General features: G+C 32.0%; 1 protein-coding gene across 4 annotated transcripts in view; it reads right to left on the minus strand.

The window, feature by feature from the left end:
• LOC126737058 (serine-rich adhesin for platelets) overlaps positions 1–26,449 on the minus strand; it is a 121,237-nt gene that overhangs the window by 40,246 nt on the left and 54,542 nt on the right. For all 4 annotated transcript variants that reach the window (XM_050441747.1, XM_050441749.1, XM_050441746.1 and 1 more), the window contains exons 2-3: positions 24,944–25,131; positions 19,811–19,902 (exon numbers count right to left, since the gene is read on the minus strand). In XM_050441747.1, coding sequence (XP_050297704.1) covers positions 19,811–19,902; positions 24,944–25,131 — 280 coding nt within the window. The remainder of the gene's footprint in view (positions 1–19,810; positions 19,903–24,943; positions 25,132–26,449) is intronic.

A 26,449-nucleotide genomic window follows, 5' to 3' on the forward strand; every position in this document is an offset into this window, starting at 1 on the left:
CCAGCATTGGCCGCCACGCTCTTGCGAATTAGTGCCTTTAGACTTTTGGCTATGTGGTTATCTGAAGTCACAGGCGTATACCAATAAGCCTGCAACCCTCGAAGCATTGAAAACCGAAATTAGTGGCTGTTTCAATGAAATACCACGACAAGCATGCAATGACATTATTGAATATTTCATCAGAAGGGTACGCCGTGGCCATTTACTAGATATTTACCGCAATGTAGATTTTTCTAAATCAGTAAATATTTTAATACTTTGCTATTGAAATCTTCCGCTCTTATTGAAGTAACCTTTATTTCATTGCTGCGTCGGGACCTAGGCAATATATTGCACAAAGGAAGAAATAAGAGCTGATTTAAGTAAATAGGATAAATATGACAAAAATTTAAGGTGCAATAATGTCTTATTAGGTGTAATAATTAGTTTCTGTAAGGTTAAGGGATTTAATCACTGCTTTTCGTTTTTTTTTACTGTTTTTGATGAAGAACTTCAAGTGTTTTGGTTTACCGTAGTCGTACGTTTTGTGATGCGCAATCCTGATCCAATAATTTAATGAGGCAATAAAAACTACAGAATCTGTTGATTTGTGGTCTTAAAATAGGAAAATATATCTGCAGCGAGTAAGCTCTGCAATTTTTTTATACCATGATGAATTTATTTGCCGAAAATAATTCAGCAATATCTTCAAAAGGTTTGATTTTATGATCTATCTATATCAATTTTCCTTACGTGGCATATTACTCATTAAATGATATCGTATTTAGTTAGATTTAGTTGCCAATGGGGATGATTACATCATACATGACAAAATAATTTATTTATAAGTCGCCAGGCGAAAAGTATTGATTTCTGACAAATGTAAAGTTTGTTTCCATAGCAACATTTGGGCTCAGACATTTTATTAATTTTTTATAGACAAATACATACTAATTTAGTATCATTTACGTCACGATGATTTACTTAAAAAAGAAACTTTACATAATTTATAAAACAGTACGCGACAAATCGATGCAAATAATTTTTTTTTACGTCACCGCTGTTTACCGTTTTTCGTCAATATAAAACTATTGTTAACGCGGCGCCACAGTAAAAATTAGTGGCGTAATATTATGTATACTTTTTTTATGTTTTTAATAATAAAACCGCCATAAATCAAAGCGCGTAACACCATTGTTTCTTTTCGAAATTTATTATGGCTTTTTAAAACTGTCACCAATCCTTTGAAAATATCGTGCGTTGGGAAATTGGGGTTTTTTCCATGTTTATAATAAAAAGACCACACACGTTAGACATAACACGTTTCCCTTTAACTCCTAAATGAAGTACAAACATCTCACTCTAAAACAGATTATTATTAAAAGGTAAATATTTCTTAGAAAATCGTATAAAATTTACTTTAAAGATCGGTGCAAAACTATGGTATACCGTCAAAGTTACAGGGTAAAGCCTATTGTGAAGTTCCTGCTTCCTAAAATTGATTTTTTAAGGGAAAGTTTTTATATAATATAAAATGAGAAAAGAAACTTTTTTTTTTCATTGTTGCCCTTAATCCCGATATCCTTCAGTGCTCCATACTGATTATTTGTGAATGATCTCTTTCAAAGACTTCTTCCGAGTCTTAATATGATACATTAGTCTTACTGGCAAACCTTTGCATGTAAAATCTCTCAAATGTAATAATTTAATGGTGTGCAAACAACTCACTATAAAGTTGTGAAAACTAGTACGCTAATTTTTGTCAAAACAGAGGCCTAAGAATTCCGTAAGATTAATAATAAATCCGTTCCAGTTCTTAACTCGCTAAGTTTGCTGGATATGACTAACTTAAGTTAAGGTACAATTTGAAGATGGTAAATTCTGTATTGGAAAGGCCAATAAGTCGGTCCACTCATATGTTAAAGTTATAATAATATATACATGTTCATTATGGGGTTTGCTTTTAACACTCTTCTAAATATGCACTATGTATGCTGTGTATCCTTGGGTTTCACATATTTTCAGGACTTACTATATTTGGCTTTTAAGTAATATTTTTCATGTTCCTTAGACACTCCGTGACATTGCGATTTTATATCGATGTAATCTTGGTAGCAAAAACATATGACAAAATATACATATATAAATAACCGCTTGTGAAGATGAACATCTTATTTTGAAACACCCTGTATATTACTTTAGCATAACATAAGTCACCGTTTTTTTTTTTTAAATTAAAGTTTTACATTGGTTGACTTATAGTGGTAAATCTAAATCATTTAGTAAATGCTGTTCTTTATAAATAAATTTAGCCTTAATAAAATAAAAAATGACCTGATTTGTTTTCTTTTTGCCGCACCTTATGTATTATGTCCATAGTGAATGTATGTACTAGTTTAAGTTGCAATATTAGAACAAGCCCAGAATCCGAGAATTCATTTAATTACGTTTCAACCTGTATATAGGTGTACCGAATAAAATAATTGTCAACCGACAATCAAAGTACGAACACATGTTAAATGAAAAAGAAAGGATAAATACAATCGGTGTTATTATAAATAGATACGGTACAGTGAGTATTCATCTTTAATTGGCTGGGTTGGGATATTTTAAAATAAGTAAGAATAATAATAATAATGACGGCGACAGCAGCGCAACGTCTAGACGACTATACGACAAACGCTCTGACGAAAATAATATTATAATCTCTCGAATAAGAGGATTAGAACGTTTTGCGGTTCGAGGACAAAAAAATTTATCAAAATAAAAGTGAAAGTATATTATAAAATGGGACTTTTTTCACATTATATTGTTTCACATTGTATCTGTAGTTGTGCATTTTAATATAATAAAAAATTTATAATTAAATGCTAATTTTTATTATATTAAATCAGGTCCACGAGACGGTTCAAATACATTTATAGAAACTCGATGGCTACACTTTTTTAGCTCTTTAAGTTGTATTTGCACTTATCAACATAGCACTCAAAGCATTATTTCTGCCATAATTAGTGGGACTACCCTTTCCAACAGTATAAGCTAAATGTACCCAAAGACAATATGTAACTCAGGAGACACCAGCCATCTGCCTTGTTGAAATAATATTGGCAGATCCAAAGCCTGAAAAATATTACCATAGTCATACTTTCCCTTAGTAAAGTCACACTGACAACCCATCATCTTCCAAAATTGTTCTTTGGATTCTTCTCAGTTTCCTCATTTCAATTATCATCACCTAATTAACTCCACCACAAGGTTTCAGTACTAAAAGTACAAATGAGTATAAAAGTTTTAAAAACTTTCTATTAATTAAAATCCGCTGGCAAGCTTAAAAATCCCACCATCTTGTGAACTTTGACACAACATTTTGAATATAATTGTTAAAGGTGAACTTAAACCTAGCTCTATTTTCAATGCACAGTAAAAGTATTATATCAGTTAATCTGCAATTGTACATAATAGTACAAGTACGTACGAAAAATAGTACAAGTACCATATTTCCGCCAAATGCTGTAAAGTATTTTGATGTGTCAAGTCTCATCCTGTTAACATTGTTTAAAAAAGCATGTGAGTCTTAGTTACTCCTGTAGGAATCTCAATGGTTTCAAGGACTGTTCCATAATGTTTGAGTGGTTGTATTTGACCTGCAATGAAGTTCGATAAGCAATGAATAACTGACTTCAACATCCAGCATTTTTCATTTGTTTCATAATAGAGAATAATTGAATTTATCAAAGGCTTTTGAAAAATCAGATGTGTATATAAATGTAATGCTTTTTCCATACAATATAAGCAAAATCGTTGTAGTTTGCCTCCAAAAACCCAGATTATTCTTTAATAATTCATTTCGATTATTTAAACTCTTGTAGTAAATGTCTTACAGAAGATTAGATACATGTTTCGAATATCTGCCGATGGTCATACAGCTATATAATTTGGTACAACATTCCTATTATCTGATTTGAAAATTTGCTTTAGAAAATAGTTTTTGCAGACAAGTGAAAACTCACCATAACTCAATGTCTTATTGAACGACAAATGAAGTGGACGGGCCAGATTGACCATCTCAACAGCATTGTCACTTACCATACCATCGTAACTGATATGCAAGAGAATACGGTTATTTATTGGAATTTTTATATATGCGTCTAACTGTCTAATAATATTTCCGGTCAATGCTATTTATGCAAAAATCATATTGTTAATTTTTACAGGATGGCTAAAAGTGATTTTATAGATTTTTTTGCAGTAAATACAATATAACATTTCAATTTATGTTTCAGAGCAACACTGGCACAAGAAACAAAAAGTTTGTACATAATTTGATTCCTTGAAAAATTATAGTTTTAAGTAAAAATATTTTGAATGAATTTGGAAGATTTCCTTTATTATATAAGAATATTTTATTATATATATCTGCAAATTATTTATTCAATTTTCGATCATTACATCTCATCTTTTTCTTTTTTCCACTGCTATTCAATAATAGATGTTTGCGATCATTTCTGACCTTTTATCCCTATTCCTGTCCAATGCTTGATATTTGGAACCCACGACATTGTCTATACTTCTTTTTTCCCCTATTTTTCCTTCTATTAATAGTTAGACTAAATGGTAGATTTCGTTACCACATGTCCCAGCTACGCTGTTTTCCTGCGTTTTATTGTGCCCAGCAATTCGCGTTTTCTTCCTATCATCCTTAAAATTTTCTCGTTGGTTTTTCTTGCTATCCATCGGACTTTCAAGATTCTTCGATAGATCGATATTTCAAATGTTTCCACCCTATTATGTGGTAACCTTCAATGTCCAACCTTCGATACCATACAACAGTACCGATCATATGTAACATTTTGTGAATCTTATTCTGAGATTGAGGTCAAAGTCAGAGTTCAGAGTTTCTCTATTCTCTATTTGGCATTTGATTTCTACTTTAAACTACTACGTTTAAATCCAATCATCACATAACCAAGTCTTCAGAAAGGTTAACTTTTTTACTCGTTCTATGCCTTCACTGTCGAATACTGTAGAGTTTTGCATTCTAGAACTCATCTAGTTTTCAGTTGATTACTAGGAATTTTGCCCTTTTCATGTTAACATTATTTCGCATAACTCGGTCGTGTATTCCAACAATATCCAAGAGTCTTCGGAGGTCATTATCTGCTATCAGAATGGTGTCATCTGAATACTGTATATTGTTGATCCAAGTGCCATATATTTTGATGCCTAATTGTTGTTCTTCGAAAGCTTCTTGGAAGATGTTTTCACAGTTAATGTTAAACAGAAGTGGAGAGCGTACACATCCTTATGTTATACCTCTAAGAATTTGTAATTTCGTTGTCAAATCTCACTGCGGCTGATTGGTTCCAGTACAAGTTTTTAATGCAGCGTATGCCTTTTTGATTTATGTCAAGTCGCCTTACTATTTGAAAAAGTTTATGATTTTGCACTCTATCAATGCTTTTTTCATGATTAATCTATGAAAGACATTATTACATCTTTTCTCTAATCATAACAGTTCTGGTCAACACTTGGGTTGCGTTCCGAATGACGCAGATCAACAATCCGAATTACGAAGATCCAACAGACTTTCGCATTTTGTTAAATCACTATACTTTCAGAGTGTGAACTTTAACAAGCTAATTCATCTTTGATCTTCACATCTTGATGGGTTGTTCTTTTTTTTGATGTGGGATAAAAAGAGATGTAACCCATTTGGTTGGAAATTTTCCTGTGTTGTAAATTTGGTTGAAAAGACATTGTAGCCTCTTAATATTTTCGTTGTCTAATAATTTGATCAATTCAACAGGCAATAAATCTGATCCAATCGTTTTCTTATTTTTCGAGCTTTTTATTGCTAGTGCAATTGACGTCCTAGACAAGTCATCTTCCAGATAATTAATCGACAAATCTAGAAAGAACCTGAATAGAGTTAGCTCTTGGCAAGTAATAAAAATCAAAAATTTTAGATATTTATTGTATTTTTATTATTAAATCGGCATTAGGAACAAATTATCAATTCACAGCAGACAATCTAATCTATTTTTTATATTAATTATCAAGTTCGTGCTTATACTTCATTATCAGCTTCTTCAAGTATTTCTTATATTTTTTTTAAGTTTGTTATGTCGGGCATATATAAAAAAGTCTCAAATATGTTCCGATATACAGGGTGTGTTTTCTATCAGCTATGACCTTTTTTTATCACTTTTCATTTGAATGGATTTCCTTTGCGATATATCATTTGCGATGCCATTTATTTAAAGTGTCTTAATGATAAAAGGAACAAATTTATTTCAAATTTCGGTTTTTATGCTCCGAAAAAATTCTCGTCAAATATAAGGGAACAAAGATTAGAGCCCAACAAGTTTAATGCCAAAACGAACTAAAGCCTTAAAAATTTGTAAGAATTATTCACGGATTCATTACAAAATTCAAATTTAAATTAGAATTCAAAATGAGACTGCTATTTCCAGCTGTGTGTTTGGTATTATGGAACAGTTTTTTGAATCATCAACTAAACAGATTTATAGCAGTAGAGTGAAATTTTTTGCAAAATTTTTATTATTATTAAAACATTATTTTCAAACGAGGACACCAAGCTCGAAGGAGAAGATATAAAAGAAATGGTTAATTTCGTTTGGATATGCTGCTTTGTATTAAGGACAATTTTCACAAAAGAATTTCAGAGTATAGAAACCACAAATAGTTGTTCAAAAATTATCAATTATAGATTATTTACAAATGTATCATATTGAATAATATGTTAACACAAAATCAGTTCGGTTTTATTGGGAGGCTCAGTACATCTGATGCTGCTTGTTAACTAACTAGGCAAGTAAATAAGGCTTAAGATGGTGATGGAAAGAGTTTGGCAGTGTTTTTGGACCCGACAAAGGCGTCTTACACGGTACCGCCCGAGCTTTAGAAATTTTAGAATTTTATGGTATTAAGGATCCATTGCTCAGAGTTATTGCTAGTTACTTGAGGGGCCGAGAACGGTTTAGAAATCAATAATGAACTTAGTTACACAGGAACAAGTCAATTGGTTCCATAGCCAAAAATCAATTGTATAATGATTGATATATAAGCACTTCAAATGGGAAGAATACATTTTAAAATTGACAGAAAACATTTGTAAAATTATTTGTAGATTTATATTTTAAATAAAAAATTCCTGATTTAAATCATAAGTAAAGTAAAGGTGATAGTCTAGGAGGCCTATATAAAGAAAAATCTTTAAACTAATTTAATATAATATAAAAGTTTATCTTGAAGGTTATACACAAAAAACCAAAAAGATTTCCTACTCAACAGCTATATTCTAAAGAGATTTTTAACATACGTTTAATATACACTACCGGACAAAAGTGGAGAAACAAAGTGTCTTTTGTATTTATTTTTATATTAGTATATTTGATCATTAATTTTTTATTTTTTTTAAATATAATTTTGTTTCTAGTCTTCAGTACCTCAATAAAAAATTAAAAAAAAAACAAGTGAGAACTAATATATTTTATTCTTGTTTTTACAGGGGACAAAAGTGGAGAAACACTATTTTTATTTATTTTTTAATCACAATGTATTAGTTAGTTGTACATACAAAGACTAATAATGTGTAGCAAAACCCTTATTTTTTATAACTTCAGCACACCGACTTCGCATAGAGTTCATTAGGCTGTCAATATAATCTGCTGAAATGGAATTCCACTCCTCTTGAAGAGCTGTGAACAAATCATCCTGGTTTCTAAATTTATCTTTATTTTTTTGTCTGATTTTCCTATTTAAATGGTCCCATAGGTTTTGTAGATCCGGACTTTATGCGGGCCATTTCATAAGGGGCACATTGATGTCTTCAAACTATTTCTTTACTACTTTTGTGGTATGCTTCGGATCGTTATCTTGCTGAAACTACCCTCGAAGCAGCATATTTTCTTCTGCGTATGGAAGCATATGATCCTGAAGAATTCTTAAAAATTGAAATCTGTCCATTTTTCCTTCAAGTTTTCTTAATGGTCCTACTCCTGATCCGGAAAAGCAACCCCAAACCATGATATTGCCTCCTCCATGTTTCACAGTTGCCCTGGTGTACTTTGGATTAAGTCTAGTATTGGCAGGATGACGAACCCATTTCATTCCATCAGATCCGAAAAGGCAGAACTTACTTTCATCAGAAAATAGAACCATTTTCCACTTTTGGGTTGTCCAATTAAGATGTTCCTGTGCAAATTGGAGTATAGCCAATCTATTCTTTTTAGAAATGAATGGTTTTTTGGTTGGTCGACGGCGACGGCTATAAAGTCCAAATTCAGTCAAACGACGACGAATAGTATTTCATTATAAATTTCTGTGGCGGGCATAAAGGGATGTTCTGTTGCCAACATTTTTATTTTTTTCTTATATTAATCTAATAACTTTATTCGTTTTCCTTGGTCGTCCATACCTTGGACAGGTAGTCACACTATTATATTTTTTAAAAGCAGCGATAGTTTCTGAAACTACGGATCTATTACGATTAATTTGCCTAGCAATTTCACTTTGTTTTACACCAGCTTGAAATTTTGAAACAATTAATTTTCGGAGATCAATACTCAGATCTATTACGCGAGGCATTTTGCACAAATCGTATATTATAACAGTTTAACACTCAACGTTAAGATCAAACTAATGATAAATAATCACTTTAAATACCAAATAAGATTTGTTTGGAATGTTTATTCACTTTTGTCCGCATAAAATAGCATAAATATTTTTTTGATCAACTGATAAGGTAAATACAAACAAGAAGGATGTGTTTTTATGCTGCAATAATAGAGCTAAATATTTTCTACTAAAAATGTAAAATAATATCTTGTATGTTAAGATGCTATTGTTAAATTTGTAAATGTTTTTTCACTTTTGGCCGGTAGTGTATCTTACACTAGTCGGAATATTGTAAACTGGTATAATACTTATACTTAAAGATACCAAATATTAAAAAAACAATAGGACAGGGATTCTTAAGATACTTGGCTGCAAAATTTTATAATATTCTCCCCAGTAATTTAGGAGTCTCGCACTCGTCATTTTAAAAAATATATTTTTCTTTAAATAAATATAATTATTTTTTTTTGTAAATAGATTGAAAAAAAAGATAAATTGATTTTTTCTAAATGTTTCTATAACTAGTATTGATAAGATCAAGTTATATTGTTATATTGATAGTTATTAATTTTTTGTAATTTACTTTCTGCACAAACAGATGTTTGCGCATCTAGGTGCATGTCAAACTACGTCTGATTATCAATAATTACTTAAAAGAATCTGTAAATTAATTATTATTGTAATAAAATCAAGCCGTTTAATAAATTTGAATTGAATTTTATGGATATAAAGACTATCCCTTAAGATCCTTAAATGATATTTTCCGTCCTGGAAAACTGCCTTGTATATTTACAGCCGTTAAATAAATATATTTAAATTTAATCTAAACACGTTACGCCACTGTACGTTGTTTACCAGACCCCGAAATAACAAAATTAATTTATCATAATTAAATTTATTGGTCGGTCTCCTTTCAAAAACAGCTGATGTCGCAAGATAACTCGAGAGCGCAACATTTATTTCACAAATTCCACTCTCTCATGATGTTGCTGTTAATTGTTTCGTATACAGGTATTTTCATGTAACTTTTTTGCGTACATTTCAGGCTTCCTAATTTAATTAAACTATGTGCGTGATATAGATGTTAAAGCAATGAAAATGTTATCAAATAAGCATTAGTATTATTTCTCCTTTCATGTAGATAGTTAATTTATACAAGTACTTTTGACACTTTTATTCCATTTTGAAATTAACCTATTTAGATTACCTATAGTATATTTTCCTACCCAAATACGATCATTACGACAAAAACTAATTATTTGACATTAAAAACAAGACAATTTGTACATCAGAGCCGATAAATCTCCCCTGGTTATCGCGATCCGGCTCTGGCGTTTACACGAAATTTACATTTGGAAAATTAAATTGTCAAGGGCGTGGCGAGGGCTAATTACGACTAACTCGGTATTATATTGATAGATATGTAGTTACGCACCCACTTTGTTTAATTTATAGGGTTGTGCGTATATTTTGAGGACGGAGCGTTAAGGGTATTGACCTACAGGGAATTTTTTTTAGAGCTTACATGGTGTGAATAACCTTTGAATTGCATTTAAAGGGGTGAAAAGGGAAGCGGTAATTGGTATAGTAGTTATAAATGAAAGGCAATGAATGTATTTCTCACAGACGTTATGATAATGAACATAGATCTTAAGGTAGTACAAATATTGTCATATAATGAAAAGTATATATTTGATCTTTAAGGCGATTCCTTAATATAAAGCCAAGATCACAAAGATTAAATGGAGGGTTCTCATAAAAGAAAATAAGTAAGTTTCCTGAAAGTCTTGTGTCTAAGTGCTATTTAGGCTTGAAACCCGATAACTTAAAATTTTTCAGACCGAACTAACTAAAAAAATGTCAGAACCAACATATCAAAAATAGTCTATAATATTCTGCTAAAACAAAAAAATAAACATATTTAGAATTTTATACATTAAAGAAAAAATATTAATCCCAACTAGTTGAAGTCATTGCAATGATAAATGTCAAAACAAGTTTTTCTTTATTTTGATTGACTTGCTCAATAAGTAAATATTGTTATTTCAAATTCAAAGTTTTATTGTTCAACAGAAAGCAAATCCTAATAATAGGAAAATTATTGAAATATTGACAGATAATACAATAAATTCAGTAATGCAACAAATAACATAATCAAACTCATTAACTGGTACAGTATAAAACTAACAATCTAATTCTACCTGAAATAACAGATTTAATATGATTCAAAGCCATGCCGAAGAGATCAACATCGATCCTCAGCTGAACATCATTGAACCAATTGCATGCTCTATATGTGAGCTCTTTCTTGGCCAAATTGGTGCCATAAGTATCAAGATAAAATACACTGTGTCTTCTTGTATAGGGGTGGCAGAAGGAGGGTACCGACCTGTCGTACCGAGATGTCGGTAGTATTTTGAAAAATATCAGTGTATTAGAAAGTATATAATCTATAAAGCATATGTTTCAAGTTTGAAGACGCCACGTTGTTTAGTATTTGTTTGGCAGCCATCAATAGTGAACGTTTCCAGTGAATTTGTAAAAATGGAGAAAATTGGTCATCGTTATGTCATACAATACTTTTATTTGAAAGGCCTCAACCCAACCAATATAAAAGCTGAACTAGATTCTACTCTGGGTGAGTCTGCTCCTTCGTTAACAACAGTAAAATATTGAGTAGCAGGGTTTAAACGAGGCCGTACGAGCTGCCGAGACGAGCATCGCAGTGGTCGACCAAATGAGCTGACGACTCCAGAAATTTTAAAGAAAATTCACAAAGTGGTACTGGATAATCGTCGACTGAAAGTGCGCGAGCTAGGACATAGTAGGCATTTCAAAAAGTGCGGTACATTGCATATTAACTGAAAATTTTGACATGAGAAAGCTGTGTGCAAGATGGGTGCCGCGTTTGCTCACACTCGAGCAAAAACAGTGTCGTGAAGATGTTTCAATTGAGTGTCTAGCGAAATTTAATAGCAACAAAGCAGAATTTTTGCGTCGTTTCATAACCTGAGACAAAAGAACAATCAAAACAATGAATTCAAAAGGGAAAACCGGCTCCAAAGAAGGCCAAAAACCGTTTCATCTGCAGGCAAGGTCATGGCGTCGGGTTTTTGGGATGCGCGAGGGATAATTTTCATTAACTATCTTGAAAAAGGTAAAACTATCAACGGCGAGTATTATCCGAACTTATTGCAACATTTAAGCGAAGAATTCAAGCAAAAACGGCCGCATTTGGTTAAGAAGAAAGTGTTGTTTCATCAAGACAATGTACCAGCTCACAAATCCGTTATTGCAATGGCTAAAATTAACGAATTAAAGTTTGAATTGCTACCTCATGCACCCTATTCCCCAGATTTAGCCCCCTCAGATTATTTTCTGTTTCCAAACTTAAAAAACTGGCTTAGTGGTCAAAGATTTTCCAACGATGAAGAAGTGATGTCTGCAGTTAATGGCTATTTCGAGGCGCAAGACAGTTCTTATTATAAAAAGGGTATCGAACTTATAAAACATCGCTGGGAAAAGTTTATAGAGCTGAAAAGAGATTATGTTGAAAAATAAATTTTTTTTTTTCCAAAATTTTCGTGTTTTCTTTCTTGGGTCGGGTACTTCTGGGACCACCCTCGTACATGTAGGGAATAGCACAATTCAAAGCTGATAGGAGATCTGAAGCATCAATTTGATTGTTTCATAATTTAAATAAGAACGCCAAACTCCCACAAACAGCAGATTGCTGAAGAGATAGAGCATCAAACCTTAAAAGCAATAACTGCTGACTAAAACCCCTCTCAGGGTATACACCATCCAACTTAAACTAATATATTTGTAAAATTTTTATTGAACTGATTAGAGCGTGAATATGCACTGTACAAGCATTTGCAAATAGTAGAAAGTCACTGCCGATATTCGTGGAAATGTCATTGCTAAAAATCAAAAACAAAAATAGAGCAAGGTCGCTCTCTTGAGGGGGAGGGCACCATTTGAGGTAATGTAATTAGATGACCTAAACCCATTGAAGTCCACAAATTGTCTTTCTACTATTGATCTATCTACTAGGTAGAAAATAAAAAACTTTATTAGATGTTCATGAAAACCCATTTAATAAAGCTTTTTCGAAAGAATTCCATGATCCAATCTATCGAAGGCCTTAGCAAAATCTATGTAAATTACATCAAGTTGGTACTTGCAGTTTATAGCCTCATATGTATTCCGCAGAAATGATGTTAAAAGCTGCCGAACAAATTTGCAAAAGCATTTATAACTTGCAGGAAAGTAGACATACAATTGTTACTGTAGTTCAAAATATAGATGTGTTTCTTGCTTATTGTATACATTTCCAAAATTTTTCGGGATAATGATGTATAGAATTTTCATACTACATCACATATTGCTACATCAATTAGAATTTTATGGATGCTTGCAAGCCCTTATAAGCATTATATTGAGCTAATGATTTAGTTCTTTTCCACCTACTACATTTCTCCTTAAAAGCTGCCACGATTTTGGCAGTATACCAGCTGGGATAGTAATACTTTCGACGCCTTTAACGAGGAACTGCTCTGTCAAAGACGTAATTCAAGTCATCATACAAACTGGAAACTGCTCCATTAATATCATCAAATTCATGAAGAAAATTTCACTGAACTTTAGAGATAAGCTGATATAGTATAGGAAAATTAGCCCTTAAAATTATAGTTGAGAGGGTTTAAAGTTATAGTTCCTATTTGATTCTGCTCTAAATAATTTAGCAATATAGGGATCATAAGTACTCTCTGGGACAAGTGAGACACCACCATCAACAGTGCATGAGAGATTAGCAAATATCAGATCAAGGATATTACCCCATATATTAAATTGATGCAGATCAGAAAATGCTAAAAAGTCATGCAGCAATTCAACTTTTGTATTAACAGTTGGCTCTAGACCCTTATATTGATATTAAAATCACCCATGAATAAAACTTGCTGGTTTTGTATACAGTTAAGAATAGAGATATAGTCAAACAACAACCTGTAATCTTCAGCCATTATTGGAGAATTAGCTGGCACATAAATAGAAAATATACAAATAAATTTAGAGTTCACACTAATCTTGCAGCAAACAATATCCATCAGTGGAATCTGATTCTTCAGGTGTATGAGATCAACTTTAATGAAAGGTAGATTATTCAGCACACCAAGCAATAAGATTAAGTTAAACTAAGATAATCCAGAGTTTTCCTTCAAATTAAATTCTGCATACAATTGTCAGGGTGTGGTATATGCATATCTACATTCTTTTATGAAGTACTGAAATAAAATGGTAACAGTTCTTTATTTTGGGAACACAAATATTATCTTATCTTAAGCATTATATATATTTAAAATTAGCTTATCTTAAGCATTATATATATTTAAAATTACCGTTTTTTTTTTGCTACATCATAGGTAAACTTATCACAAACCGTGACTACAGTGCTGTTCCCATATAACGTCCATCAAATTTCATATAAAAACATCTTTTTTTGGTGCTGTTACTTAATGTAACCACACTATAAGAATTTAATTAATATACTTAAAATAACAAAAAAAAATGAAACCCGATTCTATAATGTTTAATGATTAAATAATCGCCGTAAAAAAGCTTTTTTAATAAAATTATACTTTTCAAGCATATGCTTGAAAATGATATAAAAATAAATGGATTTGATAATTATTTATTGGATAATTTTTAAAACAATGAACAAAGTTAAAAGTTACTGCGATGATTAAACTGGTGTTGTGCAGCATGTTTTCTTTTTATGCAAGATCTTAGCAACTTTTACCTTACTAACTTTGGTTTGTATTGATCAGCTGTAATATGGGAATAGACGAAGTTTGAGCACAATATTAACAGATATAAATTTTATATGGTATTTATTTTACAGACTTTACATATTTTACTTTATTCAATAATATTTTAACTGTGGAAAAATTATGGATAAAAATGGAACGAAATTGAGACTTTTTGACTTCTGAATTAAAAAAAAAAATACAAGTATATTTTCTGTTAGTTATCAATCTCTTCCTCAGTTCCAATAAGATTCCCCAAACGGCACCGTTTAGTATTAAACGCATTACAAATGTACGGATGTACATTTTTTTATCCAAATATGTCAAGAACCGTAGACAGCGGGGACGTAAATGCGTATATACAATAACAGTAAAGTTTAAAGAAATCATTTAGATAAGTGGTAAGCTTTGAAACATTTTTTCTTATATTATTTTTCCTTATATTCGTACTGGTATGAACATAAGTGTGGTCATGGCAACAAACTTATCTGTCACTACTGGAGGCTGGAGTTGATCTTACCTTGCTAATCTTTGCATTGATCAACATAAAGGCAGCACCCTAGATTATCAACATAAAGGGAGTAATTGACTACAAATCCAAATATACGGCATAACCCTGGGGGCATAACAACTACAGTGATTTTCCACAAACTCTGTTGACAGGAAGTTTCTGTTTGATCAAATATAGAGTGAAAGCTCACTCTGTTTTCAAGAGGCACAATCACAGCAAGGGAAATCGGGTCGCCAACTCCCTTCCAAGAGGCGCTTATACCGCTCTTTAACCAGCAGGGCTAGTCCCTTCGTGAATTTGACCATGGCAAATATCAAAGGATTAATAAAATTATACTATCACACGCTTTTTAAAAACAGTGGGATGATACTCAAGGCTCCAACTTATCTAAAGAGCTTCTCAGCTACCTAGACAAAATAGAAGCAATTCGCAAATCATCTCTGTCTAAAAGAAAACTACGTATTATAATAGGATCCTTTTGTTCATCCTACTGGTTACTGCCAATTAAATAGCCACCTTTTTAACATGAAACTAAGCAGCAATCCTTTATATAGAGCATGCCACTCTAAAGATAATGGAACACATACTTCGCGATTACTTTGTTCGATTGTCAATGCGCAGCAGATTTGCCTGCCATCTCTTGAAGAGATTAGGGAGTTTCTTGATGACGTTGTTCCTCTCATTGATTTACTGGGGGCTGGATGACCAGTTGAAGGAGAGGTCTCCTACTCCATTGGCTGGCCCCCGAAAATATAATCTCAGTAAGAAAAAATATGAACAAATTAAATGAAACATTTTAATTGAATGGGTATGGTAATAAGCAGAACTGCTAAATTTGGGGTTCTGAAAACTGTCGTGTAACATTCGAACAGTTACATAGCATGATAAATAATGGTGTTGCTATGGATCAAGTTTCCAAATTGATATTTTTTTTCTCTGGAACTATTTGAATTAAGATATATGTGAACTAATTATTGGACGATGAACTAAAAACGTTTTTAAGAAGAATTGCTGGCTAACAAATTAGCACGTCTTTTTCCATTCATCAGAAAATTTTTTTTCGGTCATCTGTTCTTAGAGCGTATATAAACTTGAGCTTTTTACTTGTTTTCTGATATGAATGTTCGAAAATAGTTAATGTTTCAACTAAACATGTTTAATTTTTAAGCAACATGGTACGGTATCTTAGTAACTTTTATGGAAATGTTGCTGGGCTTTTTAATGTATGAATGGATGAAGATTGAGCAAGCCATTAGCTAATCTAATTATCTTACCAGCTTTATTCACTCTAAGAAGATAAAATATCGGTACCAGCAAACCATTTTAGGGTTTTATACAATAAAGCTAAGTTGCATTCATGATCAACGACTAATGTATACCAATTTTCTTAAATTTATTTTATAAATAGGTACATTAATATTAGTAACACCAATAATTATTATTGGTTTGTGTTCATAATATTATAGGCGATCAAAATCCAAAAGATAATTTCCTTTTACCTATATCACACATATTACAATAAAGTAAATTGAATATTGCCTTGAAAGATTTTTTCTCGTTTTGACATGCCTTACCCAATAATTTTGTTGTCACTTTGTTTATTGAATATTACAACAACTATAATTGTATAATTATTGTTTTCTCGTTTGGTGCAACAGCTGGGAGGATTTGCAACAGAATAACAAGAGTTTTGTTTATCGCAGTGTACCGTAATAAATAGTTAGAAAGTTCGACTTCAGCTGATCTGATTTGTTTGGTAACATATATGACATTGGTTCGATATTGCACGTTTACGTAGTTGTGATGAATAATAAATAGATCGGTTTATAAAAATTGGTTTATATCGCATATTATTAAAACTATCAGAATAATGTCAAATTGATAAGAATGTATTGATGACACCATATAATTAAAAATTGGGGAAGTACAAAGAGATATCTATGTATATATTGGGCCAAAAATCTAACAAACGTTAAAATCATTTGTTAGCGAATAAATTGCTTCTTGTTTACTTTAAATTGTTTATAATTATCATACAATAGTAAATTTGCGTACGTTTATCATATACGTGGGTTTATATTCTTTAGTTCATATTCTCAGAGCAACTCACGTCAGACATTTGGAATAAATCCGACTGTTTCAGGATTTACTACAGAGGAAAACCTTTTTTTATTAAATAGAAGAAATTCAAAGCTAAGGTTTACCTACATAATTTTCAATGTAAAATACAACGAGCATTTATGTCGAGTCGAATTTTGCTGTGACAGTTATTATCGACTTATTTATGCGTCTAGACGGGTATTACATACACCATATACATACGCGTATAGTTCAGACAAATGTAGGTAGGCAAATTCTTTACGATTTCCGTTACATAAATTATGTTACCGATAGGATCCTTAGGAAAATCATTATAAGTATTTGGTTTCCCCAATAATAATTTGCTAATAAAATTTTAATAGCTTTAAGCTTTATGTAAGTGAAAATATTTAAAATGCCATTATCAGTCAAGCCGATATCTGGTTTTGTAAAGAAATTGTAATATTAAAATGATATCCGTTACTCAAATAGTATAAAAAACGTTAACGCCTATATTATCATTTAAGAGTGTGAATCAATTTCTAACACAATTTTTGCAAAAAACGTCACAAATTGCAAAAAAACTTACATTCCAATTACTAACATTATAATTCATATGTATAGGTATTAGTACATATTTAATATACAATACATATTTATAGGTGTATGTTGTATACATAATATAGGAAAAATACTGCCACGTACAAATATGGAAAATAGAAGAAAAGATTATTTGTATTTACTTATACGTATAATAGTTAAGAAGATAAAAGGCCTGAATATCTCAATTTAATTCCACTTAAAATATCCACCAGAGCCGAAATTTTCATCTTGCTAGAATTTCATTACATCTTTTTCTTTCATTACATCATTGCTTTTATTCCTTCTAATATATGGAATCATATTTCTTATGTTTTTATCAAATGAAATTGCGCTCCTTTTTTACGCTTTTTCTTGTTTCGCCTCAGCCTTGCTGCACCACCCCTTTAATTTTTTTCTTTCTTGTTTTAATCTTTTGCTTATTTTAATAAAAGGATTACCTCATATTGTTATTGTAGCGTTTTGTTAGAGTTAAAATAGCACGTTCCTATAAACATGTGCTCTAAAATGCATCCCCGTGACTACAGTTATGCGTCAAATCTTTTGAAAATTTACATGTCCCGATTGTTTTGGATCCGCTTGATATTTTCCGATTCAAAAATAGTGTAAAACCAATTTTAGGGAGAGACTTAGAAGAACTTACTCTTTTGAAGGCCCATATCTTATTTCCAATAACAAATTCAAAAATCTAGAACACCATTGAATTAGCCATCAAAAATCCAAAATTCTTGGTTTTGCATTTTTTTGATTAAATTAATTTGATTTGCACATTAAAGTAGTCATAGCTCACTTTTTTTCGAATTTAGTAATTTAATCAGGTTTAATAATGCTTCCCTTTTGTTTATCAGCGATTTTCTCGAAAACGCTTAATTATATCGACAAATAGGCAAGAAATAAAAATATTAGATTTTTTCATGACTAACTAGATAGTGTTGCTAGATTTTTGAATTTTTTATCAGAAGGGTAAGCTCTCCTTAATCCTTCCCTAAACTTGGATTTACACCATTTTTGAACCGGAAAATAAAAAGAGCATTGAGAAAAACGGGGACATACAAATTTTTAGAAAAATTGATGCACAATTGTAGTTACGATTCCGAATAATCGATTTTCTTCAAGCGATGTTCGCGGGCTGTAGCTCTGAGGAGAGGCATTTTAGGATACATGTTTACCTACAAAAAAAGCCTTATTTTTAATTCAACAATTAGCTCTTAAAATATTTAACAACCCGGTATTTTTCTGCAAGAAAACATATAGTAATGTAAAGCATATAAGTAATGTAATGTAGTGTAATGGGGTCTGGCCAAGGGCGGCTTTTTGCATTGCGAACATTGTTGATCTGTTATGCTTCTCCTGTCCCTCTCTATTCAATAGCTTCAGTGGGAGCGTCAGCAGATCCTCTTTACTCAGCGTATATCAGTGTAGAATCCAGTAATACCTGTGGCCCAGTGCTTCACAATTTGCAATCAAGTCTTCCATCAACTTCTCTTTCTCATGGCAGAATCTGCGGATGCCTGCAAGGAGCACCCCTATTGGCATTCGAAGAGTTTTCGTGTCCAGTCTTAGAGAAAGACCCGTCCTCCCAGCGTCGAATCTCAGGAGTAAACAGACCCATTGCTGTTATTCCAATGTCGCATCATCCTAGAGAACCTCCATTTTGCAATCTCTCCTTTAAAGAAACCGTTGTTAAGCCCAAAAGATAAATGGATCCAATAAAGTTTACCATCTTATTTCGGTGCTATAGCTGGATCAGCTCCTTTATTAAAGAGTGCTGCTCCATAATAATAAAACATAGTAATGCGTTGCAGGTAAATAATGTAATGTATTATATTTAATATATGTATTGTATTATTGTTTATTATAAAACGTCAGTCCCACACTGAGCTTTTTATGTTAGGGCCTTAGTGCTGACGGATATAAAAAAATCGCAGGACTGTACATTTTTCATTTCGGTTGACTACATTTAAAATCTTTTCATTTATTGTCTAAAATCATTGCTATCATTGGAAAAGTGTTTTATGGACTGATTGGAATGATTTTCGAAACAGACATCTAGCGGTAAGGGTTACCATTATTAAATAAAGTTTATTGGTGTCAATTACGCTCTCATACTATAGAGAATTGGAATTGTCACTCCATTTTATAAGAAATGTTCGTTCGGTTGGGTTTTTTACTTTAATTCATAGATACTTACTGCTTGACAGTTGTTTGAATATTCAACGCAATGTTGGTGTCATCTGCTTCGAACCACATTTCGCCTGCCCCAAGATCACTCATTCTTCCAACCTGTTAAGAAAGAAACCAATGATAAGAACTTATTTATATATATTATAACGGGTGCTAACCTCAAAACATATACAAAAATAGTCATGGAGTACTATATATGCGATTAATGTGTTGAGAACACCTTGCTGAGCAATCTTATAGAAAAATGACCGATCAAAGAAAAATTTTGTCTTTTACTTTTAAAATAGACCTTCTAAAACAAGTAGAAAGAAATATGTAGCTAACATCAAAACCTTTCGGCGTGGTTTTTTTAGATGTTATTCGAAACATATTAATTACATAGCATTTTTGGCGAAAGTGTGATGACACTGTCAAACTTTTACATCTTCGAAAACATGCTTCGTCATACACGAATTATGCAAGAAAACTAAAATGAATTGTAAAAGGGTAACTGTTTAATGTACCTCTAGGTCTGGAGGCGTATTGGTAAATGTTTGTCAAGATCATGCGGAGACCTACAGTTTGTGCGATATCTGCGGTTTGTGAACTTACATTGATAGATCTTCGGCAACAAACAAACATCAGAATCATATGTGAAATTATCGGTATAAAACCTGATTTGTTCTGTAGACTTGTAGAAAATTTCTTTAACCTAAATACATTCCGGTTACATGAACGACGGTGGCATTTAGTTCATACATTGCAATTAATGAACTCCGATCAAGGGCAAATAAATCGTTTTTATTATTTTCAATTTCTTCGTTTTTTTGTTTTAAATTATTGTGAAAATCCAAATGAAATCATAAAAAAATTGCTAACGATTGGAAGCAAACACTTTGGAAAATTAACCTGTGAAGAATCTAAGCTTTACAAGGCTATAGATACCTTTATAGATCAAATGAGATTAGATAATAAGGTTATTGACTTTAGGAGTCTATAGCTACGCAAAATTTAAAAAAAAGCATTTACTATTATTTATATCTCACGTACACCAAGTAGTAAAATAATAAATAGAGATGACACTTGACGCCTACACGCGAATGCAGCACATGGATAGTTTGAGTTGCATGTGCGGTAAAATTTATGATTAGCGTAAAAAACTGCGTTCGGGTCAATAAAATAAGGTACCTAACGTAACGTAAGTAAAGTTTTATCGAAGCTCGTGTATTTTATGACCACTTTTTAATGTCAAGTTTAAAGCCGTAAACCTGCGTTCATGTTGCATATCGAAAGTAAAACTGTACCAAGTTGCTTCTTTTTAGCATGCGCCGACTTTTTTTTATTACTCTGAGGCGCCGAATGAACAATGTGTGTTTTTTTTTTAACTTAATTTTTATGTTTAATTTAATTGCCTCAGCTAGGCGCCTACCTGCTTACAGCTTACGCTTAATTGAACATCGTATGAATTTTAAGTGGATCTTGAAATACTAAACTAGGTTGAAGACCATTTAAAATATTCAGGTTATTGAAGTTTCTATAGTGGGTTGTCGACGCGGAAGGAAGTCGAACAGAACATATTTGTTCATACGGGCACCGACACCTTATTGTATACATTTTTATGTCCAGGTCATTAATAACGTAAATACTTATTAACTTCAAATGAAATTACTAAATTTGCAGTTATATTCCCTGAAAACTAGGTATTTTAAAACGAATGCTATTACCCAGGCATGAACTATTTTCAGCTAGTTCCAAAAAATATCAAAACATATATTTTAGACTCTATTGTATCTATAAAATGTTATAATAATTTATTTGCTGCATTTTATCATTTTTGTATTTAATGACTTCTGGCACCATATATTGTAGGAATAAGTATGTGCCAAAAAGCATCTTTTACTACTAGTAATTTTTGAAGTAGTTGTAAATTGCTATTAGTGCAGCTTACGGTATTTCTTAAAAATGCGGTTTAGAGAAGAAATGTATTTATACTCTATTTCAGAAATGTATAGAGCAATAAAATCTCGTTAGGTATGCAAAAGTTGTACTCGGTGACCCACCAATATTTTATGCCACTACCGTAGTTATGTATTAGTTTCAATGTAAAATTCCTTATTTTCGTCGAGTGCAGGTAGTGCCATTCGGTTTTGGGTCAATTCATGAGTTTTGCCCATCGTTATCCACTGATAAACATTGAAAACGGTTCGCCAAAGGCGTGCAACTGAGACTTGTTTCTTTATGAGACTTATTATTATATATATCCTTATATTATATTATATATATTATATATTATATATATATTGCCTTATGATTTATGTAAATGCAATTTTATTTTTAAAAAAATAGTAAAAATGTAATATAATACGTATGCACAGGGATCCCAAATTCATGAGTCAACATCGGAAACTGGATAACTTTTAGAGATACAGGGTTGGTTGAGTTGGTTAAATTAGTAAAAAGTTGCGCAACATCATGCATAACAAAATGCCTGCCCCATGTTGGCCGACGAATTTGGGACACCCTATACATGGTATAATATATACATAGATATAAAAGTGTCCTAAAGAAAGCTTATAGATATCTTTTAGATCTATATTATAAAAATATTTTTAGGTATACGGGGAGCCTTACAACGTAATCGTGAATAAGAGTTACTTTTGTTTAAATGGAATAATTTATTTTTTCACAAATTTATTGAACATAATATGTAGAGCAAAACAGTTGAAAATCACACTTTTGGATCTGGAACTTTTTGCACAGTGTATAAGAATTAAATTATGATAGATTTTAGTCTTCATCATCTGACGAACTGTCATGACCTTTTGACGTTATAATTAAAGGGTCGACTGTCTGATCGATCAGGTTGTCAAGTTCCCACATTTTGTCCTCTTCCTTAATTACATGCTGGACTGCTTTTCGACAATTCTATGATGTCGCTTCCGTAATGGCTTGATCAAACAGTAGCCTAACATCTTTCATTTTAAAAGTCGTGTTTTGTCTTGCTACAAATCCTTTTACCTGCACCCATATCAGTTCTATAGGATTTTGTTCGCAATGATATAGCAGTAAGCGTAGTACAGTTATATTATATTTTTCGGCTATATCTTTCACGGCGTATTTCATGAAACGAGTTTGCTATGGCCAGAAGTTCTTTTTTTTTTAAATCAAATTTGCTTCAAACGCATACCTTTTGCAGTCAGCCAAATGATAATTTCTTGCTTTCTCCAATATGAAGTTGGCGTCTTCTCTATTCGCCGTAAATGATTTCTTGCGTTATCCATAACCACCACCGAATTAGCCGGAAGAAATTTTATCATTTTACCAAAATAGTCTTCGAAGACGTCATGTCTTTATAGTAATCTCCTGTGCGAGTCGACTCAAAGGTTAGCAGACCTTCTTTTAAAAATCCCTTTTCGCTTCCAATATGTGCTAGTATTCGTCTTTCTCTCTTTCCCGAAGGCACTTTAATACCCGTGGACCTTCTATGAAAGCTTGGCGAGCACTGGTTATATTTATTTTTATAGATCATTTAGCTATCTTAGATATACTAGATGTTGGTTTTTTAAAGTCGCTTCAGGACGACCCAATGAAAATATCTAAAAAAACACATGTTGATGTATCACACTTGTAAATTTTATCATCCTCATCTCCGCTGTTACATATCAAACAGCAGGTTTAAGTACATACAATTTGTTATCCAATTTAACTAAGTTATGTATATTATTTTTACTTATATTTGTATTGATTCTCTACTTAAACTTTTGAAAATAATTGTTTTCCTAAATTAAATCCTTTTACGTTTATTTGCTTTTTGTTATCATCTTTGTTGATTCCTCGAAAATATAGTTGCGGTGAGGAAAAATAAAAAAAAAATTGAATTCCGACTGTCAATTAGAATTGACCAAAACAAACTCTACGACAAATCTGGACAAAAGACGCCATGCGCAGTGCGTCGTCTTGATCGTGAAATTGATGCGGAAAATAATTTTCTTTGATGAGGCACATTTGCAACAACGGAACGAGTACGTTAATAAGCAGTACTGCCAAATTTAGGGTTTTGAATACTCTCATGCAATATTCACAAAGGATGTTAAATAATGATGGTAAGGGCCACCAAGTTTCCAGATCCTATCATCAGATTTGGCGAATAAAATTGATCACCAAGATCGTGCGATCTAACGCCGATGCAGTTTTACCTCTAGGGCGATTTGAAGTAAAAGGTGTATGCGAAAATTTGAACGACGGACCGCACAGTGTCCTGTGCCAAAGATTTCGTGGTGGCTATTTATTAAATGTACTATTTTATATTGAATAATAACTCTTTTCTATCTTAAGATATAGATTCTTGCTTAATTAAGAAAAAAATGCTTTAACAATACGCCACAGAGAATTTGAACCTTAAAATAATTTTAATTTTTGGAGAGGATTTAAGTATATGTAACTTACGAAAAAGAGAATGTCCACAAACTATTGTTAGACTCTACAATTAGTTGAAATCACACGGGAGTGTTTACAGGATATTAGGAAGGACTATACATGCATGTGAAGTATACGGTGATGAGATAAAATATGTGCAATTAGATTATTCTCCAACTGTCGTAGAACATAACGAAGTTACTTCTTAAAGAATCTCAGTCAAAATAAATATGCAATATTAACCTGAAGATTTACTAGAAGACCACAAATATCATGAAAGGCCGGTACTTAAAAAAATCCGTTCAGGTTAAACTAAAGGAATGAAGTGGTAACGGAAATTTCTTTCAAATTTTATATATTTTTTAAATCACTGTACTTTATAGCCGAACGTTGGTATAACCCGTGTATTTATTGATTTTATTCTGAATAAACCTATTTTAATTGACCTGTTTACAGACAAGTTCCCACGTGTATTACTGAATACTAAATACATACCTAATTATAATAATTATATCAATGTGCACATAAGCGATTGTGTGTTGTTGAGGTAGATCATATTTAAATGAAATAATTTATCTCTGCTCGGTTTGCGTAAAAAAAAATTAAAAAAACAGTATTTATAACCATTTTTTGCATATGTTTAAGGCTTGACGATAAAGTGGAAAACTACTTATAAAACTGAAAAGTCGCACCCATTTACTATTAAATAGCAAGATAAAAATATTTTTATGTAGGTTTATATTACCTCTAAGTAAAAGAAGTTTTTCAAGTTTCCACAGCTACGTACGCTGGTAAGTAACAGCTCAATTATGGTGGGAAAAGCTTCACCAATCTTATATAGGGTAATTTTCGTATCTGTCAAACACAATCGGTAAAAACCGGTGCGTCCTGCGCCCAGGCCTCTTGCGCATAGTGACACTTGCCATACGAATTCTGAAACAAAAGAAATTAAATTAGTTAAGTTTAAATAAGAGAGAGAGAACAATCTAGCTTTCAAGACATTCCATTAAAAAAACTCTAAACAAACTCGAGGAAGGATAATAAAATGAATGAAGCTTATCGAATCTGCGGATTCGGTGCTTTTGCCAACCACAGCTCTTTAACTAGAAAAGAGGTTATTACCATTTATACTTTTTTTACCATAGTTGTACCATTTATTCTATCTAAAACATCTAAAATATTCCTACTTAAAACATAGTTTTTGAGATTAGGTATCGATTCTACTGATGTACTTTTAAGATTAATATCAATTTATGGATTTTATGGACTTAAACTTCTTTTGATAGCTTTAAATAGTTTGTTTTAAAATTAAATGGAAGCATTATTAATGAAGATTCTCCTACAAAGTTGTCGACTGTATTGTGTGCAGAATAGAAAGAGAAACAGATTTAAATTTCCACGCGATGCACCATAGGCTCAGCTCACTATGAGAAACACAACATAGATGAGGAGAATCGTTTAAAATACCCGAAGAAGGCAATTAATAGTAAATCTTACAACGATGATCTTTCCATGCTTGTATATTGTATCATAATCCAGACTGAACTAGGTATGTGAAGGTAATTTTCCAAAAAAAAGGTTAACACATTGGGTTTCATTCCTTTTCAAGTAAATGTATTTTTCTGATTAGAATTTTACAGTTGGAGTTCTTTTTGGTTCTGTTTATAATGAACACGGTGACGTAATTTGACGTCCACATGATCTTAATATGGATGTACATCGGCAAGATTAAAGAAACAATTCTCAGTCAGACGTCGAGCTACATTTAATGCTCAAAACGGCGTTATTGTAGCCATGGTACGCACGCTATCTTTGCTAACTTTATTTCTTCTCCACATCTTTTATTTGCAACTTTTCCAATAATCTTAACCAAAAAACAGAAAACACGAAAGCCGCGGAAAAACACAGCAAGAGTAAAAAAATATCTTCTATAATCCGTACCTTCCTTATGTAAAAAAGTATCTTTAATCATCTGCACTAATACTATAATTAATAATATAACATGCATTCTATTTACTTTTTACATATTTAAAATAACTCAATTTTCTGAAAATCTTTCGACAGTGGCAACAACGGAGACATAATAATTTTGAAAACTGCGTGAGGTGACATTGGATAGCCCATTATACGCCGCCAGCTCAAATTGTGCGTAAAACCGTGTATAAGTTGTCCTTTATCGACTCACGGCGTCCTTGACGTAATATTGTGAAACGATTTATAAGCTTTTTCATTCCGACACGTTTTTAGATAA

Source organism: Anthonomus grandis, chromosome 6 (genome assembly GCF_022605725.1).
Source record: "Anthonomus grandis grandis chromosome 6, icAntGran1.3, whole genome shotgun sequence".
In the NCBI taxonomy this organism is placed as follows: Eukaryota; Metazoa; Arthropoda; class Insecta; order Coleoptera; family Curculionidae; genus Anthonomus; species Anthonomus grandis.